We start from the raw sequence: 17300 nt of genomic DNA, 5'->3' as shown, positions 1-17300 counted from the left end.
CCTGCTGCCCCACGGTTCCCTCCCTCCCCTCATCCTCTCCCACCGGACAAGATGCCTCCCTATTTACCCGCCGGCACGGCTATCCCCCCAAGGCCAAGCTCTCTTCACTTGGGCATCCAAGACGGTTCATAGGAATCTCCACCAGCCTCTGCTCAAATGGCGCGCGTTTACACATGTTTCGTCCCGTGTTGGATGTTGTGACGAGCTTGTGGTGACGTTGGGTGTTTAGCCGTGCATTCTTCCGCTCCGCCCACCCCATGCAGCCGCTCTCTTTTGTGCGAGGAAGAACGAGATTTGGCAATCAATCTGCCTCGGGTCGCCGGCCCTCCTGCGTTTTACCCGCGCTGCGATGCGCCTGTCGCGTACGGTTCCATGTTGGGAATGTCTGGTCATGGGAGGAGATAGTACGCAAGTAGTTGGACCAGAGACATATCTTCGCACGTGCCCTCTAGCTAAGGCAGGCTGTTGCTCAAGCCATGCAATTGTTCTTGGTAGCAACACCATCATTGAGCTATCACAACTACTCAACAGTCTAGAAACCAGTAATGTATCGATGCTCATCAGTTACTTCCGTCACCTCGAACTTCATCCCCACCCTTACTTCTCCCACCGTCCTGGGCACAGCCAACATGCCATAGCAGGGCTTGTACGTGATGCCCTCGTCAATCCTCCGGTACTTCATCAATATATCCCACGGCTGCTTCTTGTTTTCCTCAGCCGTATCCGGGTCAACATTAGGTACATGGCAGCGTGCGCATCGCTGGGTAATGTCCAGGACAATAGGTTGCTCGCTAGACGTTGGTGTAATCTTGATAGTCTTCCAGCGATCTTCATCCCAAGGTGAATTGCTCTCGCCTTTGACAATAATGTTGGGCCGGAAACGGCGGACATCAACGCTATGTTCTGCGGCTGCTTTAAGACGCGTGTTGAGTTCATCGATGCTACTCTTGTTGGCAACTAGGATGGGCATCAGATCTGGAAAACAAGTCGATGCCTCTCTCCCTAGGACAGCGGGTGCTCCATTTGAGCGGAGTGGCCGAGGATCGTCGGACACGGGCGGTTTACACACGAGTCGTACTTCCCTGTCGAAGAAGGCGTTAAAGGGGGCAGTCAGCTCGGGAGAGTAGACACGGGTTCCCGTCGTAGTGCTCCAGATCTTCGCGGAATGGACTTCAGTGTTTTCATCAAGCCACTCCTTCGATGGATGCGCCGGAATAGAAAACTCAAGCTTCTCATTTATCGAGTTCGGTGCTGGTGCGGTGACGGTCAGAGTATCAGTCGATTCGTCGTAGGCAGGGCGAATCAAGGTCATTTTGGAGTTTTCGCGGATGGTGAGGAATTCATATTCTGGGTACGTCACCCACATCCATTGACGATCTAGCATGGTTAGTATCCTCGAATTTAGTATTGTCATTATATGGGGAAGATGTATACCGAGATCGAGGCCTGTGGGTAAAAGCTTTGCCGACTGTACTGATATCCCATGACATGATTTGATTGGGTGAATCAAGAGCGAGATAATTTCTGTCGGTGGGGGTAGAGGCCCAACTTTCTTCTTCGACTGCTGGCTCCTGGTGAAATACAGATAAGTGAGGATGGGCAGGACAAATGCTGACAGTATGACTGCAGCTTGGGTGGTGCGTGAAGGCGCCATTTTCGTGGTGTCGTTGCGCCTCGCGAGCTGCAATCCCGGAACCAAAATATCCAGATGCCCAAAAGAGAGCTGCGGTTACTACAGTTCAATTAATGCTGTTATTTTGCAGACTGTAAAATCTTAAATCTCCATCCGGTTGTAGTGGCAATGCCAGACCGAATAAAGCCATAGGGTGCGCTTTGATAAGCAAAGTGCCCAGCCAAGTCTAAATAGCGGACTTGTTACTTACTCATTCAAGTGGTGCCCCGCAGTATTCGAGCCACAAATAACAAAGTGTGAGGATGACGCAAAAGGGCGGGGAATACGACCTGTGAACTGTCATAGAAACGGCCTAGCGCTGCCGAACCCGACCTGCGGCAACTCCGCGGCATCCTCGACTTCACTTTGTTCTTACACACTCGAATGCTCCTTGTATCTACAGCATTTCCTACATCTCGGCCTCGATTCCCTACGACCAATCTACACTGGACGACCTCGTCTTCTTAGCACTAGATATATAACCCTCCATCAAATCCTCATCAGGATCAGACTCCACAACATCTCGCCTTTGCTTCCCTTTGAGCACATCAACTTCCTCCTCCAGCTGACTGCAATACGCTTCCAGCTCATCCTTCTGAGCCGCCTGTCTTTCTAGCTCCCGTACCCGCCATAACAGGTTGATATTGTTTGCCCTGCAGATCTCGTACTCCCGCTCTGCTGCACCTGCACGTTGTCGCTGCCTCTCGAGTTCGGCCTGTACGTGGCTTGACACATTGTGTCTGCGTTCTTCGATGGCTTCGAATTCTTTGAGGCTCTGCTGAGAGTTCATGAGTTGGCTTTCCTTGTGCGAGAGTTCCTTTCGGAGTTTGGCGGCTTCGCGTCTGGTTTCGATGCATCTGCTGTTTGCGCAGCACTCGCCCTTCAGAGTTCTGTCCCCCCTTGTAGGAACCGGTTGGCGCAGTGGAAGGCGTAGCCCATCATAGTATGCGTCTTCTGTGATGTCGTTGATGTCTTCGGCGGCGTTTTCCATGTATCTCTGATACTCCGCCTTGGACATGCCCACCCAGTCCTTCAGCTGATCGTATTGATCGTAGTTGCAAGGATATCTTTCGTGAAAGGAACCATTTAGGGAAGCGCTTTGCTTCCGATCTTCAGCCGAATACAAGGCGTGGTATCGCAGCAAGACTGACCGCTGGTAAGCAACGCCGGCTGGAAGATCTGGGTAGCCGTAGTAGGGGCGACGCTCCTCGATGGTCGCCAGAGTGACATAAGGCCATGTCCTTGGATTCTTCTTGTCGTAGTGGGGTAGGACGCTCTTGATGTCGGTTTCCAATCGGCTCGAAACGAAGCTAAATGGGCCTTGATATGGTAAGATTTCACGCATGGTGAATCTGAAAGATGTTAGTGGATTGCGTTGCTCTAATTTAAAGGCCGGAGTACATCCCTGGGTGTCACCAAGGTAAGAGAATATAGTACGATTTTGATTGCGAGTAAGAGTATATCGAAAAAAAAGAGATTTGCGAGAGTCATTGTGTCGCTTCGCGAGGCCTTACGGTGAGGATGAGCTTCGTCGAGCTAGTGCCCTATATCCTCTCACCTTCACCACAAACCGGATCCCCCGCAATTGACTTGATATATATCATTGGAAAAGCAGGGTTTTCGAGTACAGTTCGAAAGATCAGGGCGCGAGGCAGAACGTTGCAGCATCAATCTAGGTAAAGACTACTGGTCAGTCACAACACGCACATCAAACAAGATGCAAAAGTCTTTACAATTATGAATTCCTAATACAGTTACATGATGTTGCAGGCAATAATCCCACATCCGCCATCGCCTCTGTGATCCTATCCCATACCCATGCACGCCAAACGCGTGTAAGATGCATCAGTAATGTCTATCGCATGACCCTAACCAAGGGTTTCCAGAGGGACTGTCCTCCTGTCCTCCCCTCGGTTACAATACAAGATGTTGTAGAAATCGAACCCGACAAAAGTTTATACAATACAATTTCCCATACAGACAGTCTTGCTGATTTGCTCGAAGCGGATGGAGCGGTGACTGCGTATGGTAGTAGAATGGAAAGAAGGAAGAAACTGAGTGGCTAATTCTGCTGCAGATGGTAAGAGGTCAGCACCGTTGGTATACAAAGAAAAGATTGGAGATAAATTGACAAACATCAGGGCAATGTATGAGAGGAACAAATGAGTATACAAACCTACAAGAGACCACAAACCCAGATGATGCAAGGACAGCACCTTCTAAGCCTTCTGGCTCGTCTTCTTGATAGAACCCTTGTTGGAGACGCGCTTGGAAGACCTTGTTGACTTTGCAACGGGAGCCTTGGTCGGGACCGTCACGGGCGACACACTCTTGGCGGGGAGCTCGGGAAGAAATTCAATAGCAGGAACCTGCTCGCACTCGTTTCCTTCAAGCATCTGGAGAATGACGTCGACAATATCTCGAACTTCCTTGTAGGTCTTGCCACGGCCAAGCGACAGGTCCAACTCACGGAGCACTTCGACGGGCGCCTCAAAGTGCTTGCCAACAACAGGCGCAACGCACTTCTCAGCGTCTTTGGCGCTCATACCTGAGGCCACTTGACGCGAATACTGGTTCAGACGGATTTCCTCGGACTTCTTGAGGGTGACCTTGTAGGTGGTACCAGGGAACTGCTTCTCAATGATGTCGAACTGGCGCAGAATGAGGTGGGCCTTGCGGATCTGCCACTTTGCCTTGTCGTACGTCGCACGCTGGTAGTGCTTGCGGCAGAAGAGTGGCCACTCGGTAATGTCACGCGTACAGGTCTTGTTGCGGCCAAAGTGATCCGAAATGACTTTGCGCGACAGGTCTTTGGTATACTGACCGGTCTGGCAGCGTGTGTGTCGGTCGTTCATGCAGATGAATTCACGCTGGGAATCGGGGACGTCTTCATCTGCTTGCTCTGAAATACTATCAGGCAATACCTGCTCACGCGAAGCTTGTTTAGTCTCTGTTCTAAGCATTTGCTGGAGCGCGTTGCAGTGGTGCCGCAAGAGGGGCTCCAAAACCAAATGCCCAGAGATGCAAACACTTACTGGCTCGGTCACGAGGGTGTCTGATGACACACTAGGCGACGGGACACTATCTTTCACAGTCGTGAGTGGATCATGAGGCGAATCGGGTTCATCTGCCTCGCTCCCCTTTGGATTCGCAGTTGGCTTGTTCAAGAGGTTGTTGAGGCTCATGGCATTGCGGATGATCTCAGCCCTAGTGATCTCAGTCGGGAGGGGATTGGTCGGGAGATCAACCTTGCAATTGGTGGACATGCTGAAAGCGCTGTTAAAAAGAAATCTAGTACAGAATGGTGGTGAGATATAGTGACTGGCAAATGTTAGTCTATTGGCTTTGACAGCGTTCAGTCCCGGACGAGGTCTCGACGATGCTGAGCGAGAGGTTTTTGAGGTGGGGGAGAGAGTACGTGGCGGTAGGATTGCGGCAGGCAGACAAGTAGTGAATTCAAGTCCCCAGTAACAATAGTCCCGCCGTTTGAGTCAAAGCTTGGCCAGCTCGCCCTCATTGACGCGTAGTGATGAACTGCATGATGCAGCCGTAATTCACTGCTGTGACGTACGATTCGACGAGAATGGCTCAAGACCAGATGAGGCACATCAAACAACCATGTGCCTCGCAATTGAAGCCAGCTGTGAAGTCTATGGGATACGATGACCTGCCAGGTGACTGCCCAGTGCCCCGTTTGCATGTGGCCCCCATGCCTCCGCACCATGAATTGACCATCACGCACGATCAGACTTGACCAAGATGACTACATATTAGTCATTGAACAAACTAATGCAGCAATTGCAAACTACCACGTATTGTGGTTTTGGAATGATCCCCAACGAAGATAGTACAAGACGAACGCGAGAGAGACATGACGGAATCTCCTGGCGGTGCCCACAAAGACTGAAAACGATTCGAAGGACTATCACCTCTAGAATCGACAAAAGTTGAATAGACAAAGGAACTTAGTTGTGCGTACGTGTGCAAATATCAAGATTTAGAATTAGAAAGTGGCTGTTATGGTAGGAAGTAATGAGTTTGGAAGCGACCACCTAAGTATACTATCCCATTCGACAAAGCTACCGAGTCACAGCTACAAAGCCGCTTTAGGGACTTAGAATTGTACCCCATAGCTGATTGGTTAATATATATGAACATCCGGTCACCTTCGGACAGCAAATTGAACAAAAGCCCTGCACCTCTGATTTTTCCAAGTCGAGTCTCCGGGCAGCCAACGGCACCTGAAGCTTGGTTTGATCAAGTGCTCGAGGACCATACAATGTCTGGTAACTGAATTTGGACATGTTACAATTCCGTAGTCCAGACAACCAGTGATGGAGAGACACAGTCGTCTCGATCGGCGCCGACAGTGGTCTTCTAGAGAGACTTCGACAAGTGAAGGAGTTATGGGTCGACCTACGCCTATGAAACCCATCACCATAACGAGGATCCACACCAGAAATCCTAGACAGATTAGCGCAAACAAAGAAAATCTGTCTTGAGATGATGCATTTTGGAATGGGAAAAGTCGAGCCAAGTTGGAAAGCGAGGTTGCCTCTGCTTAGTCACCTATCGGGGGGAGCTAGCAGCGATAACGGACACACGTGCGCGAAGAGGCTCAATTCCGTCAACAGCCTTGGCGTCTTTTCGCGCTTGTCGACGGGTAGTGAGGAGCTCCTGGTCAACGCTGCATTCTGTTTCTCCGACAAGCAAATCGCTGGGCACGCCAGCAAACTCTCTCTCGTCGCTTGACATGCGCCCATACGTCATTTCTATCACAAAAGTCCATCCTACCCACTCTCTTCTGGGCTGAGCGCGTTCGCGGCCTCTCCCACGCCATCCACCCGACCCAGTGCTCCTCCAGCCACGATGCCGCCCAACATAGGCACACGAACCTCTACGAGACAGGGCAGGGCCACGGTCCGACCTACAAACTACTATGCGCGCACATTTGCTGGACGACTTGCTGCTAGCGGAATGGAACAGACACCCGAGGCCTCGACCAGCGCGCCTGGCTTCCTGCCAGCCCTCACACACTTCACAGGCGCCGTCGATGCGTTCCCCAAGGAAATTATCAAGCACTTTTCCATGTTCAAGGAGGTCGAGGCTAAACTACACGACCCGGAACACTTGCTCGAGGAGTTGCTCGACGAGATTGCCCACCAGCCCGTCACAACAAGGGCCCAAGCATCGGCCGCCGGCCAGAATGCAGCGGGAGCGGAAAACAGCGCCAACGTAAGTCCCGACGTCACATAGGGTAGCTGTAAAAGCTTAACACCTGCAGCCGTCCCAGAACCCTGAAACCCTCTCCCCGGAAGAGCAGGCCACAATACGAAAGCGCCAGCTCTTCTATCGCCTGCGCATGCTCATCGCAAACATGCTCCCTACGCTCGACGAGAAACTGGTAGTGCTTCAGGGCGCAAAAGCCACCAAAGACAAAGGCCTCATGCGGATGCACCACTCATACGCGCAGCTCGATGGCGAAATCAGCGACGAAGCACGATACGGTAGCCTCACCCACTGGGCTTATGCAGACAAGGAGGAAAAGAAAAAGGGCGGCCAGTCCCACGAACGGCAGCGGCGTGAAGTGGCAGCGGCAAACAACCTTGCGGCAGCGGCCCAACACGTGCATGATGTCGACTCCATTGCTGCAAAAAGCGAGGCCCGGCGCGAGGCGATGCACGCGAATAAACGCAATCGGCACCAGCAGGTTGATTCGGACTTTGATGACCGACCAGCAAAGAAACCCCAGAAGAGGAAGCCAGCACCTGCGGAGACGGCGCCCACACCTGAAAATAGAGGGATTGGCCTGGGTATATCGAGCAATGGTGCAGGTACCAACGGCAAGCGAAAGAAGACGGAAAAGGCCCTCGCTGCAGCGGTGCCGGCTGCTCCTCCTATGGAACGGTCCACAAGCAGTGCCCTGAAAGCTGTCAGCAATGGAGCGCGGGGTGGATCAAGCCCGCGAGGCACGCCAGTCCCAGAGAACAGCGCCGCGAAGCGCAAGCCACGAGCAGCTCCTGCGCCCGCGCAACGCAAGAACCCAATGCCGCCATACTCGCCCCCTATGGCTGCGTCACCCCTTGCTGCTAACTTTGCCATTAGCAAAGCCACTGCCGGCGCAGCAGATCGACCCCTGTCGGCGCGGGCTCGCAAGAATTCTACGGCAACGTCTGTGACATCAGGCAAAGATCAAGATGTCCCACCGGGACGTCGACCGTCTTCTTCCCATTCTGTACAACAGATTCCAACTAGCAATGTGATTGCCGAAATCGAGCAAGCTGCTGGCATTACGCGGGATAATGCCTCAACAAAAGTGACATCAACTCCGAAGGAGCCTGCAGACGCACAGCCAACATTTGAAACATCAAATATGAAGGTGGAAGACGTGGGGCAGCCAGAGCCAGAAAGCATGGAGATTGATACCCCTGCGCCGGCCCCAGCCTCAGGCCGACCCGGCCGAACATCTAAGACTTCGACGCCCGTTGTCGGCGCCTTTCCTGAGGTAGCCATGTCACGGAGCCGCAGCAGCCGCAATGCGAACAATGGCGGCTCCAACACATCGTCAGAGAACAACAGTACGACTACTGGCACCGTGTCGAAACGGGGCCAGAAGAAGAACGCACAACAAAACACGAATGCTGGAAATGCATCTCCAGCGATGAAGGCCACATCCCAGGTCAAATCAAACCCTACATCGTCGGCGGCAAGCTCTGTTGCACAAGAACAAGACTATCAAGAAGCCGAGCCGGAAGCTGAGGCTGAGGTGGAATCGGAAGAAGACGGAGACGAGCCCCGATACTGCTATTGCAATGAAGTGTCATATGGCAACATGATTGCCTGTGACAACGATGACTGCCCGCGCGAGTGGTTCCATCTCGGCTGCGTACACCTGGAGAAGCCGCCTACGGGGCGGGCGAAGTGGTTCTGCAGCGACGAGTGCAAGGACACGCATGCCAAAGCCAAGGCCAAGGGGGGCCGCCCGGGAAGCAGTAGACAATAGGAATTAGGAAGGAGTTCAAGGCGTTCTGGGACGGGTCCGGCGACAGCTGGGTCTAGGCAAGGCCCCAAGGGAAAGGGCAAGGCTAGGTTAAATCTCTGGGATGGTTGGAATGCTCTCTGAGGGCTTCTGGCCTGGGTCTGGTTTTCTTTTGATTCTTTTGTGTGGGTTCTGGCGGCGTTTTCTTTTCTTTTTTGGAAAAGCAGGTATCGTGGCGCTGTCTTTGCTGCCACCGTGGTAGTTGGGCGTGCGATGTCCGTTGTGGCCGACTATTTGGCGTTTTGCATGGTTGGATCCTGCATTGAGAAGCGCATCCTCGAGTTCTCATTGCTATAATTGCATATGAGCCCATCATCATAGTCCCTTTGTGTAGCATAGCTGATTGTAGATAATCATGTTTTGACGTGCTGTTAGTTGTGTCGTGAGTGGTGAAGCCGAAGGGTCTGACGCGTGTGCATGTACTTACTTGGTCGTTTGTGGGCTGTCTGCCGGGTCCCCGCCAACCCCAGCACTGCCCCTGGAGATCCACTGCTGTCGTGAAACTGCCTCGCTGTGATTGGCTACTGTACAAATGCCATGCAGTACAGCCAAACGGGCCATCCGGACCCTGGCGCGCTAACTCGCAGCAATGATGCAGCATATCTCACCGCTTGAAGAGGTGGACATAAGTGCTTCAATTCCATAGATTGTTGGTTTGTTGTCCGGTTCTTCTTCAATTCCTTCTGTCGACTCTGCAATGGCACCATCAGAAACCCCTTCAGCTGAGGAACAGCTCATCTGCGAGCCTCCAGGCGGGGTCCAAAACGCCCCGCCAGACCTTCGCTTCCTACATTACAATGATGTTTACCATGTCGAGGCTGGATCTAGAGAGCCAGTTGGAGGTTATGCGAGGTTTCAGACTCTAGTCAATTACTACCGTGACGATGAGAGGTTCCAAGGGCAGCCAAAGCTCTTGACCTTCTTCTCAGGAGATGCCTTCAATCCAAGCATTGAAAGCAGCATCACCAAAGGTCAGCAAACTAAGATATTGAGCCTTGTTGAGAGATGAATCTAACGGACACAATCAGGCCGTCACATGGTACCTGTACTCAACACTATTGGTACAGACGTGTCTTGCGTTGGTGTACGTACATCCATCTCCTTGAGTTCAGCCATATCTGACCCTCAACCAGAACCATGACCTCGATTTTGGCGTCAAGCAGTACCGCTACCTCACAGGAAAATGCAACTTCCCATGGCTTCTTGCCAACGTTCATGACCCAGCCCTCGGCGACGGCGTACCGCTCGGAAACGCGGAGAAAACAGTTATCCTCACGGCATCCAACGGCATCAAGGTGGGTGTTATTGGACTTGCTGAACGAGAGTGGCTCGATACAATCAACTCTCTGCCACCAGATATCATCTACAAGAGCGCGTCAGAGACGGCAAAGGAGCTCATTCCGGGATTGAGAGAGCAGGGTGCTGAGATTATCGTTTGCGTATCGCATCAGCGTGAGCCAAATGACAACAAGTTGGCAAAGCAGTGCGGAGGAGAGTTGATTGACATAATCCTCGGTGGTCACGACCACTACTACTCGTACAATTTCATCAACGGGACACAGGTACTGAGGTCTGGCACAGATTTCAAGCAGCTTTCACATATCGAAGCATGGCGAAGACCAGAGGGTAAGGGTTGGGACTTTAAGATTGTGCGACGCGATGTCGTCAGCAGCATACCTCAAGACCCACAGGCCATGGAGTTGGTTGAGGAGCAGACTCGAGAGATTAGGAAGAGGCTGGATAAGCCGATCGGATACACTGCCGCGCCTCTCGACGCCAGATTCACCACTGTACGAACAAAGGAGTCAAACATAGGCAACTTTGTCTGTGATCTTATGCGATACTACTACTCAGCCGACTGCTGCATCATGGCAGCAGGAACTATCCGGGGCGATCAAATTTACCCGCCTGGCGTACTGAAACTGAGGGACCTCGTCAATTGCTTTCCGTTTGAGGATCCTGTCGTTGTTCTCAAAGTCACTGGCAAAGCGATACGAGAAGCACTGGAGAATGGTGTGAGCAACTATCCAGCTTTGGAAGGCCGATTCCCCCAAGTCTCAAACATTACCTTCGAAGCGGACTACTCACAGCCGCCTCACTCGCGCATCAAGAGCGTTACAATTGGTGAGGAGCCGGTGGATGAGACGAGAGAGTACATGCTAGCTACGAGGGGATATATGGGCCGTGGAAAAGGTACGTCGTCGTCTCTCGTCTTTGCTAACAGCACCCAAAACCTCCTTTACTAACATTTCCGCAGATGGCTACACATCCCTCCTAATCGAAGAAGAAGGCGGCGTCGCCAAAGAAATCGTATCCGAAGAAAATGGCGTTCTAATCTCCACCATCCTGCGTCAATACTTCATGTCGCTCAAAGTGATGGGCAAATGGAAGCGCTGGGGTGACTCAATGAACAACAAATTCAACTCTATCCAAACTAATCTCCAGAAAAACCATGGCCACGCATTCCACGACCCTTCACCTCGTTCACCAGACAAATCCACACCCGTCCAGCACCCCAGCATAAGTAGAGTCGTCGGCCAGTCCAGTCCGCCTGATTCGTCGGAATCGTCAGACCCGGATGCTGACGAGGACGAAGACGACGGGCCCTTGGTTGCAGAAGACAAATCGAAGCCTATCAAGTTCTCAGACCACCAGATCGAAATGATTCGCCGCGTAATGCGCAAATGGTGGCGCGTAGCAGGTCTCAAGGGCAACCCTTCGCTCTGCGATGAGCTGGGTGGCGGCGAGTTCCAGGTCAATTGGACACGAGCTATTGCACCAAGGTTGGAAGGGAGGATCAAGGATGTGGGTCCAAGCATTGCTATTGAAGCCTGAAGCTTGAACGTAGTCAACTCACAGATAGAAGAAAACATAGAAGTAGGCATGAGGATGAACATGACATTAAACATTTTTTCAAGTATTCTATACCTGCGTACATGTCCCGTTACTTACCTAACCCCTTTGTAGACCGGATTCTCCCTCAACGCCGATGAAAGAAGTCTAGACTACGTACTCAGATTCTACCTTTGCGTACCACGATGAATATGCAAAAATGCGTAGAAAAAGGGCAACCGAAAGGAACAAAAGATTTACACAAAACATTCCCTCTCGGGGAACAGGAGAGAAATGGAAAGAAGAAGAGTAAATAAGGGTATAACAAAACAGATTACATGAGGATTTATCTTTTCCAATTGATGCGTAGAAAGGGAAGGAAAAAAACCCCCGGTTCCGGCTAGAAAAAAAAATTGGAAAAAAAAAAGGAATAAACGTAAATCAGCATCTTTCTATCTTAACAAAAACAACGTCATATCTTCGCCGCCCTTTGCCCAAAAAAAGGGGGCTGTGAGGGACAAAGGGGAATTATGAGTCCTAATGCGGCGTCGTCATGGTCCTGGAAAGATTCGACCGCTGCGGCAACGACTCCTTGCGCAACTGTCTCACGACGGCCTCCAGCTTTCTGCGTTCTTCCTGTTCCGCCTAAATGGAGTCACGTTAGCCACACCGACGCCTCAACAAAAAAAAACAACACGAGAGGAAGGAAAAGAAGAAGAGAAAAAAGAGAAAAAAAAACATACCCTCAAAGCCTTCAACCCCTCGGCAGTCCGATCCCTCATCATTTTCCTAAAATCCTCTCTCAACATCCTAATACTCGTAGCTCCCATCTCCAGCTGCATAGCTCCAGACCCAGTCCCCATCGGAGTACCAGGACTCCTGATGCCCAACCATTTGACCTTCTCATCGCTAAGCTCGCGCTCAAGTGCCTCCTTGTCATCCCTCAGCTTGTCAATCTGAGACTCAAGCGCATCGCGATCCTTTTCATTGGCAATGGCATCACGAGTGAGTGCCTCGTACTCCGCTGCCATGGCAGAGAGTTCGGCTTTGAGATTGCGCTCGGACTGGCGGGCTTCGGCTTCAGACTGGGAGGCCACGTCTTGGACTTTGCGGAGGGCCTCGAGTTCGCCGCGAAGGGCCTGGTTTTGGTCGGCAAGCTCGTCGAGTTCCTTTTTGATGGCTGGGTTGGCGGCAGAGTCGGCGGCGCGCTGGGCGCGGGTGCCGTAGGCGCCATCGAGTTCGGCTTTGGCGAAGGTGAGTTCGGTGGTTAGGCGGACGATTTCACCTTCGAGTTTGCGGAATTCCTCTTCTTTTGCGTTGAGCATGTTGGTTGCGTCGAGGGAGCGGGCTTCGGATGCTTCCTTTTCCGCAGTCACTGCTTGTAGAGCAGCTGTGGCTTGGTCGGTTCTTTGCGTCAACTCGGCAAGTTGAGTTTTGAGGCTTTCTCCTTCGCCGCGGGCTTCCCTTAGCTCCTTCTCAAGCATAAGAGCGCGCTCCTGGGCATCCCGTACTTGGGCCTCGTAGCCAGCAGTGCGTTCCTCTGCTTCTCGTGACGAGACATTGTATGCGCTATTGCGTTGTTGATGGTCTTTGAGCTCTTCTTCGTACGAAGCAGCACGCTTCTCAGCGTCTTGAAGTTTGCTCTGGTAGTTTACAGCCTGCTCCTGGACGTCCTTGAGCTGGTTCTCGTAAGCGACAACACGCTGCTTGGCCTCCTTCAATTCCGATTCGAATGCAATCACACGCTCTTGTACATTGATCAGCTGAGCCTCAAGTCCCGCATTACGTTCTTGTGTCTCGCGCAGAACCTCTGTATCGGCATTGCCCTTTTGCGCATCAAACTGCGACAATTGGCTCATGGCCCGCTCGAGTTCTTCTTCCATCGACTTCTTTTCGGACCTCGCACTGAGAATTTGAGTGTTGAGACGCTCAAAGTCTGCCTCCTTTTGCGCATCGGACTTGCTGTTGAGCTCACGTTGCTGCTTGATCTGGCGCAGAAGAACTGACTGCTTCTCCTTGAGACTAGTAGCGCGCTTGAAGAGTAACTGAATCTTTGAGGAAAAGGCGAGAAGCGAGTACTGCTCACTGCTGTTGAAGTCTTCGTCAGGAGAGAGTTGTTCGTCGGCATCTGGGTCTTCAGCAAGCAGTCGGCGTCGCTCACGTTTGCGTTCGAGCGCTTGCTCCTCACCAGTTCGGATCATGTCCCACAAACCCTTGATTGTACTCTCATACTTTTCAGCCTTTTCAGAGTCCTCACCCATGGAAGCACCAGAGCCAAGTTCCTTGATGCGTTCAGCCATGGCAAATTGGATCTGCTCGAGGTTGTAGAACGTATCCTCCATGTAGTTGAGCTGCTCTGTGGAGCCAGTCCCGTTGATTGCTGGTGGTGGGAGTATCTTCTCAGTTTGTTCATTCTCAGAGCGGGAAAGGACCGAGTAAAGTTGGTTGTTGATATTCTCCAGACGACCTTCGACCTCGCTCAGCGTCTGTCTGGCGTTTGTGCGGATATTGGCTTGTTCTACACTGATGTTGCGGATGCCCTGGTCGAGAAAGTCGAGCTGGCGGTCAATGGTTGAAGCATCCAATGTTCCCTCGAGCACAAGTGGCGGCAGAGAGTAATCCTCGTCCCGTTCGGGGTTGGCCTCGATAATGAGATTGCGTAGTCGCTCATTCATTTCTTGAAGCCGCATGGCCAATGCGCCAAATGCTTGATTCGACCGCTCAGGCTGGTGGTGCGTTCCGTTCTGGAGTACGGCCATGAGATTGTCGAGGTTCTCCGGGGTTCGGTAGAGGCTTCGTTCATCAAAAACACCAGCACCCATGCCGTTCAGCCGGGTATCATCGTACGTGTCGAGGCTAGCGGGGCTGTCTGGTCTCCGAAAGCGATCCTCTGACGACTGGTCGTTCTCTTTGCGCTGCTTGGGACCCTTGTGCGTGAGTTGGAGCACGGCGGCCGTGTGCATGAGCAATTGCATGTCAATCATGCGCATGCGAGACTCAATCTCCAAACATTCGCGGATAAACTCCTCGACCTTTCTGTTGCTCGATTCCAGACCCTCCTGCTCCTTGGCATCATAATCAGGGACTGAATTGCTGCCCTTGCTGGCCAGGCCTCTCTTGTGGCCGTTCCCCTTGGTGCCAGCAAGACGGCCGAGTGAACGGGTGGCATCGCGGATCTTGGTCTCGGACTCGAGTTTGCGGCGGACCGTGGCTAGGCGGGTGTCGAGCACCTTCTGCTCCTGCTTGAGCGCGTCGACCTCCTCGACGGTGAGAATGTCAAACTGCTGGCTGTCCCCTATAGCCGTCTCGACCAGCAGGTGCATAGCGACAGGGTCGGTGTTGAGGGCATCGAGGCCACGCTTTCCCGAGTTGCGCGGTGTGTACATGCCGTTTTCGCGGACTGTTTCCAGGCGGCCGTCTACAAAGACGTCTGGAGGGGGAATGAAGGCGCTGGTGCCGAAGCGCGGCGAGATTTGGTAGGCCATGGGAAAGAAGCTAGGCGACGGAGCCTCAACACCGGACGGATAGTTTGACGTGGGCGAAGGAAAGCCGTACTGGGGACGGGGGCTGAGGGCGTCGCCCGCATAGGGGAACTGGGTGCGCAGGCCATTGTTGCTCATGGTGGCTCGCAGTCGCAATGGGCGACGAGTGGGCGAGTCGAGGCGGTGGGGAGCGGAGAGGGTGCGGAGAGAGAGGGCGACGGGGGCGCAGAGGAACAGGATGCGCGTAGCAGCCAGCGAAAGAGTTGGGGCCTCACGGGGCGCGAGGCATGGCGGTGGAGGGTGTCAGCGAGTGTTGAGGAGAGGAGGGCGCTACGACTCTACTCCATATGTATTAGAGCAGCATCGAGGTTGGCCTCAATGCGGTGCAATGCCGCCCGTCAAGGGGCAGGAGATTCGCTACTTCATGCGCTTGGCAGGCACACAGCCATCCACATCCACATCCCCACTACCGCCATTCCGCCCAGGCCTTGGTCTCGCATTCATATTCGTTGGCCGGCCCGTTTCCTTTTGACTCCACCATGGCCGCCACCTGCTCCTCTGCCCGAATGTGTTGTTCTTGCGCGCTTGCTGCTAGCCATCCTCCGCGCTGCGGCTACGACTCCGACGACGCGTCATTCTCTTCACGCCAAAGCTGACCATCATGAGCGCACGACCAACTTACTTGCAGCCTCAGATAGACCGGTATTTCGATCGGCTCAAACTACCGCAGGAACAGCGCCGATATCGCGTGGCCGGCCTACCTGACGCTGACCTCTTGAACTACCTGACGCTGCTCCAGAAACTGCATCTTGCAGAGATACCCTTTGAGAACTTCGGGCTGCACTACTCAGCTCACCACTCACTGTCTGTGCACCCCGAGCAGCTGTTCAACAAGATTGTCGGCGATAACAATGGCCGCGGTGGCTACTGCATGGAAAACAACTGCCTTTTCGGCACCTTGCTGACCTCGCTCGGGTTCACCCTCTACTCGGGCGCCGGTCGCGTCTTCGAAGGCACCAGCTCGGGGGGTTGGATGCACTACATCAACTTTGTCACCATTGGTGATGTCAAGTACCATGTTGACGTCGGCTTTGGTGGTGATGGTCCGATAGCGCCCATGCCTCTGGATCCCGCAGGCACAGTGCAGAAGCACATTCAGCCTGCATCGGCCCGCCTCCAATGGCGCAACATTCCCGGTAACGTGGATCCCAACCAGCGTCTCTGGGTTTACGAGTACCGGAGGAGCGACGACAGTGACTGGGAAATGAAGTACGCGTATTCCGAGCTCGAGTTCCAGCCGCAGGACTATTTTGCCATGAACTACTTCGCCAGCACTAGCCGGCACATCTTTTTCACAAGCAGGATTGTAGCACACAAGAATATTCTTGAAGACGGCGAGTTAATGGGCAAGATGAGTATGGTAGCCGCTACGCTGAAATGGAACATACGTGGGGAGAAGACCAAGGAAATCGAGTTCAAGAGCGAAGCAGAGAGAGTTGAGGGGTTGGACAAGTACTTTGGCATCAAGCTCACGCAGGCAGAGCGCGACGGCATTACTGGCATGCCTTCCGAGATTAAGTAGAAAAGAATTGATTGCTTAACATCTACCGGGTCCGTTTCGCTCGACAAAGTGCGTCGTGGGTGTGCTAGAGAAGTACATGGGCCTAGAAGAATCGTTGCTCGCACTGGAGCGTGGTTAGCATCAACCTGACTGTCGTCTGTCTCGGTACGTACCCTCCACGGGTTGTTGAGTTCGAAGCCAGCGGGGGCGACGGGCTGGTCGGTCTGGCCACGCATGAAGCCTGTCAGTCGGCGGTCGCGTTCCATCACTGGTGTCTTGTGAGTGCATGCATGGCATGAGGTCATGGTGGAGTGGAGTGGTACTTTGCTGTAGCCATGTTAGCAGCCGCTCGATGCGCCCTCAGCGCTCATAGTCCACAACTTACCCTGTCCCATGCATCGATACCCCGTCGCGTCCGCTTTCCTCCGTTCTGAATCTCCTGGAGCTTTCCGACCGATACTGCGCTGAAGGCGAAGAACTGCAGCCCGGTTAGTCATCTCCCCCGCCCGCCGCAGCCCGGCGCCATTGACTCACGCCAGTCATGATAGCATAGGGCAGCAGAGCCTCGAATGGGACACCCATGGTTGCGGTTGTGTATATGCAGTCGCAGTGGTGCTGTGGGGGTGGTGGTGGTTGTCAATGTCGTCGTCGTCGTCGACTGCGAAGCTAGGGCAGAGGTGCCGGCGTCGTCAACTGAGGATGCGGCCGTGCGTG

At 53.1% G+C, this 17300-nt stretch overlaps 8 protein-coding genes across 8 annotated transcripts; 3 read left to right on the top strand and 5 right to left on the bottom strand.

Annotated features, from left to right (window-relative positions):
• Positions 1 to 386: 386 nt before the first annotated feature.
• Positions 387 to 1654, bottom strand: PSV08DRAFT_230887 (MOSC N-terminal beta barrel domain-containing protein; the record flags this gene model as incomplete). The annotated part of the gene is made up of 2 exons (XM_014225731.1): positions 387 to 1377; positions 1435 to 1654. The coding sequence occupies 2 exons, from the start codon at positions 1652 to 1654 to the stop codon at positions 533 to 535; spliced, it is 1065 nt and encodes a 354-aa protein (XP_014081206.1). The 3' UTR covers positions 387 to 532.
• A 448-nt stretch (positions 1655 to 2102) lies between these two features.
• On the bottom strand, positions 2103 to 3017 carry PSV08DRAFT_356194 (uncharacterized protein; the record flags this gene model as incomplete). Its single annotated transcript, XM_066092926.1, has 1 exon — positions 2103 to 3017. One exon carries the CDS (start codon positions 3015 to 3017, stop codon positions 2103 to 2105), a length of 915 nt encoding a protein of 304 aa, XP_065948156.1.
• Positions 3018 to 3891: 874 nt separating this feature from the next.
• PSV08DRAFT_189003 (uncharacterized protein) lies at positions 3892 to 4938 on the bottom strand (the record flags this gene model as incomplete). Its single annotated transcript, XM_014225729.1, has 2 exons — positions 3892 to 4596; positions 4708 to 4938. The coding sequence occupies 2 exons, from the start codon at positions 4936 to 4938 to the stop codon at positions 3892 to 3894; spliced, it is 936 nt and encodes a 311-aa protein (XP_014081204.1).
• Positions 4939 to 6277: 1339 nt separating this feature from the next.
• Positions 6278 to 8675, top strand: PSV08DRAFT_230883 (uncharacterized protein; the record flags this gene model as incomplete). Its single annotated transcript, XM_014225727.1, has 2 exons — positions 6278 to 6907; positions 6957 to 8675. Exons 1-2 carry the CDS (start codon positions 6542 to 6544, stop codon positions 8673 to 8675), a joined length of 2085 nt encoding a protein of 694 aa, XP_014081202.1. The 5' UTR covers positions 6278 to 6541.
• A 630-nt stretch (positions 8676 to 9305) lies between these two features.
• Positions 9306 to 11632, top strand: PSV08DRAFT_230882 (Metallo-dependent phosphatase-like protein). Its single transcript, XM_014225726.2, has 4 exons — positions 9306 to 9682; positions 9740 to 9795; positions 9845 to 10904; positions 10969 to 11632. The coding sequence occupies exons 1-4, from the start codon at positions 9409 to 9411 to the stop codon at positions 11544 to 11546; spliced, it is 1968 nt and encodes a 655-aa protein (XP_014081201.1). The 5' UTR covers positions 9306 to 9408; the 3' UTR covers positions 11547 to 11632.
• A 149-nt stretch (positions 11633 to 11781) lies between these two features.
• PSV08DRAFT_230878 (Up-regulated during septation-domain-containing protein) lies at positions 11782 to 15163 on the bottom strand (the record flags this gene model as incomplete). The annotated part of the gene is made up of 2 exons (XM_066092258.1): positions 11782 to 12188; positions 12287 to 15163. The coding sequence occupies 2 exons, from the start codon at positions 15161 to 15163 to the stop codon at positions 12081 to 12083; spliced, it is 2985 nt and encodes a 994-aa protein (XP_065948155.1). The 3' UTR covers positions 11782 to 12080.
• Positions 15164 to 15536: 373 nt separating this feature from the next.
• On the top strand, positions 15537 to 16631 carry PSV08DRAFT_230875 (uncharacterized protein). Its single transcript, XM_014225725.2, has one exon. The coding sequence runs from the start codon at positions 15687 to 15689 to the stop codon at positions 16605 to 16607; it is 921 nt and encodes a 306-aa protein (XP_014081200.1). The 5' UTR covers positions 15537 to 15686; the 3' UTR covers positions 16608 to 16631.
• Positions 16603 to 17237, bottom strand: PSV08DRAFT_333976 (uncharacterized protein). The gene is made up of 4 exons (XM_066092750.1): positions 17121 to 17237; positions 16968 to 17064; positions 16760 to 16854; positions 16603 to 16710 (listed from the first exon to the last, which is right to left on the bottom strand). Exons 1-4 carry the CDS (start codon positions 17166 to 17168, stop codon positions 16690 to 16692), a joined length of 261 nt encoding a protein of 86 aa, XP_065948154.1. The 5' UTR covers positions 17169 to 17237; the 3' UTR covers positions 16603 to 16689.
• Positions 17238 to 17300: the final 63 nt, after the last annotated feature.

The sequence above is a fragment of the Bipolaris maydis genome, assembly GCF_028858645.1.
Source record: "Bipolaris maydis strain C4 unplaced genomic scaffold PSV08scaffold_15, whole genome shotgun sequence".
Classification (NCBI taxonomy): Eukaryota; Fungi; Ascomycota; class Dothideomycetes; order Pleosporales; family Pleosporaceae; genus Bipolaris; species Bipolaris maydis.
The sequence above is the reverse complement of the archived record's forward strand: the minus strand, read 5'-3'. Positions and strand labels throughout refer to the sequence as shown.

Excerpts from the sequence above, each read along its gene's own strand:
- PSV08DRAFT_333976 (XM_066092750.1), bottom strand. The coding sequence starts at position 17,168 with ATGGGTGTCCCATTCGAGGCTCTGCTGCCCTATGCTATCATGACTGGC. Across the intron at positions 17,065-17,120 it reads CCTATGCTATCATGACTGGC|TTCTTCGCCTTCAGCGCAGT; the intron begins GTGAGTCAATGG and ends ACCGGGCTGCAG. Across the intron at positions 16,711-16,759 it reads AACTCAACAACCCGTGGAGG|TGCGAGCAACGATTCTTCTA; the intron begins GTACGTACCGAG and ends ACCACGCTCCAG.
- PSV08DRAFT_230882 (XM_014225726.2), top strand. The coding sequence starts at position 9,409 with ATGGCACCATCAGAAACCCCTTCAGCTGAGGAACAGCTCATCTGCGAG. Across the intron at positions 9,796-9,844 it reads CAGACGTGTCTTGCGTTGGT|AACCATGACCTCGATTTTGG; the intron begins GTACGTACATCC and ends ACCCTCAACCAG. Across the intron at positions 10,905-10,968 it reads ATATATGGGCCGTGGAAAAG|ATGGCTACACATCCCTCCTA; the intron begins GTACGTCGTCGT and ends ACATTTCCGCAG.
- PSV08DRAFT_230875 (XM_014225725.2), top strand. The coding sequence starts at position 15,687 with ATGAGCGCACGACCAACTTACTTGCAGCCTCAGATAGACCGGTATTTC.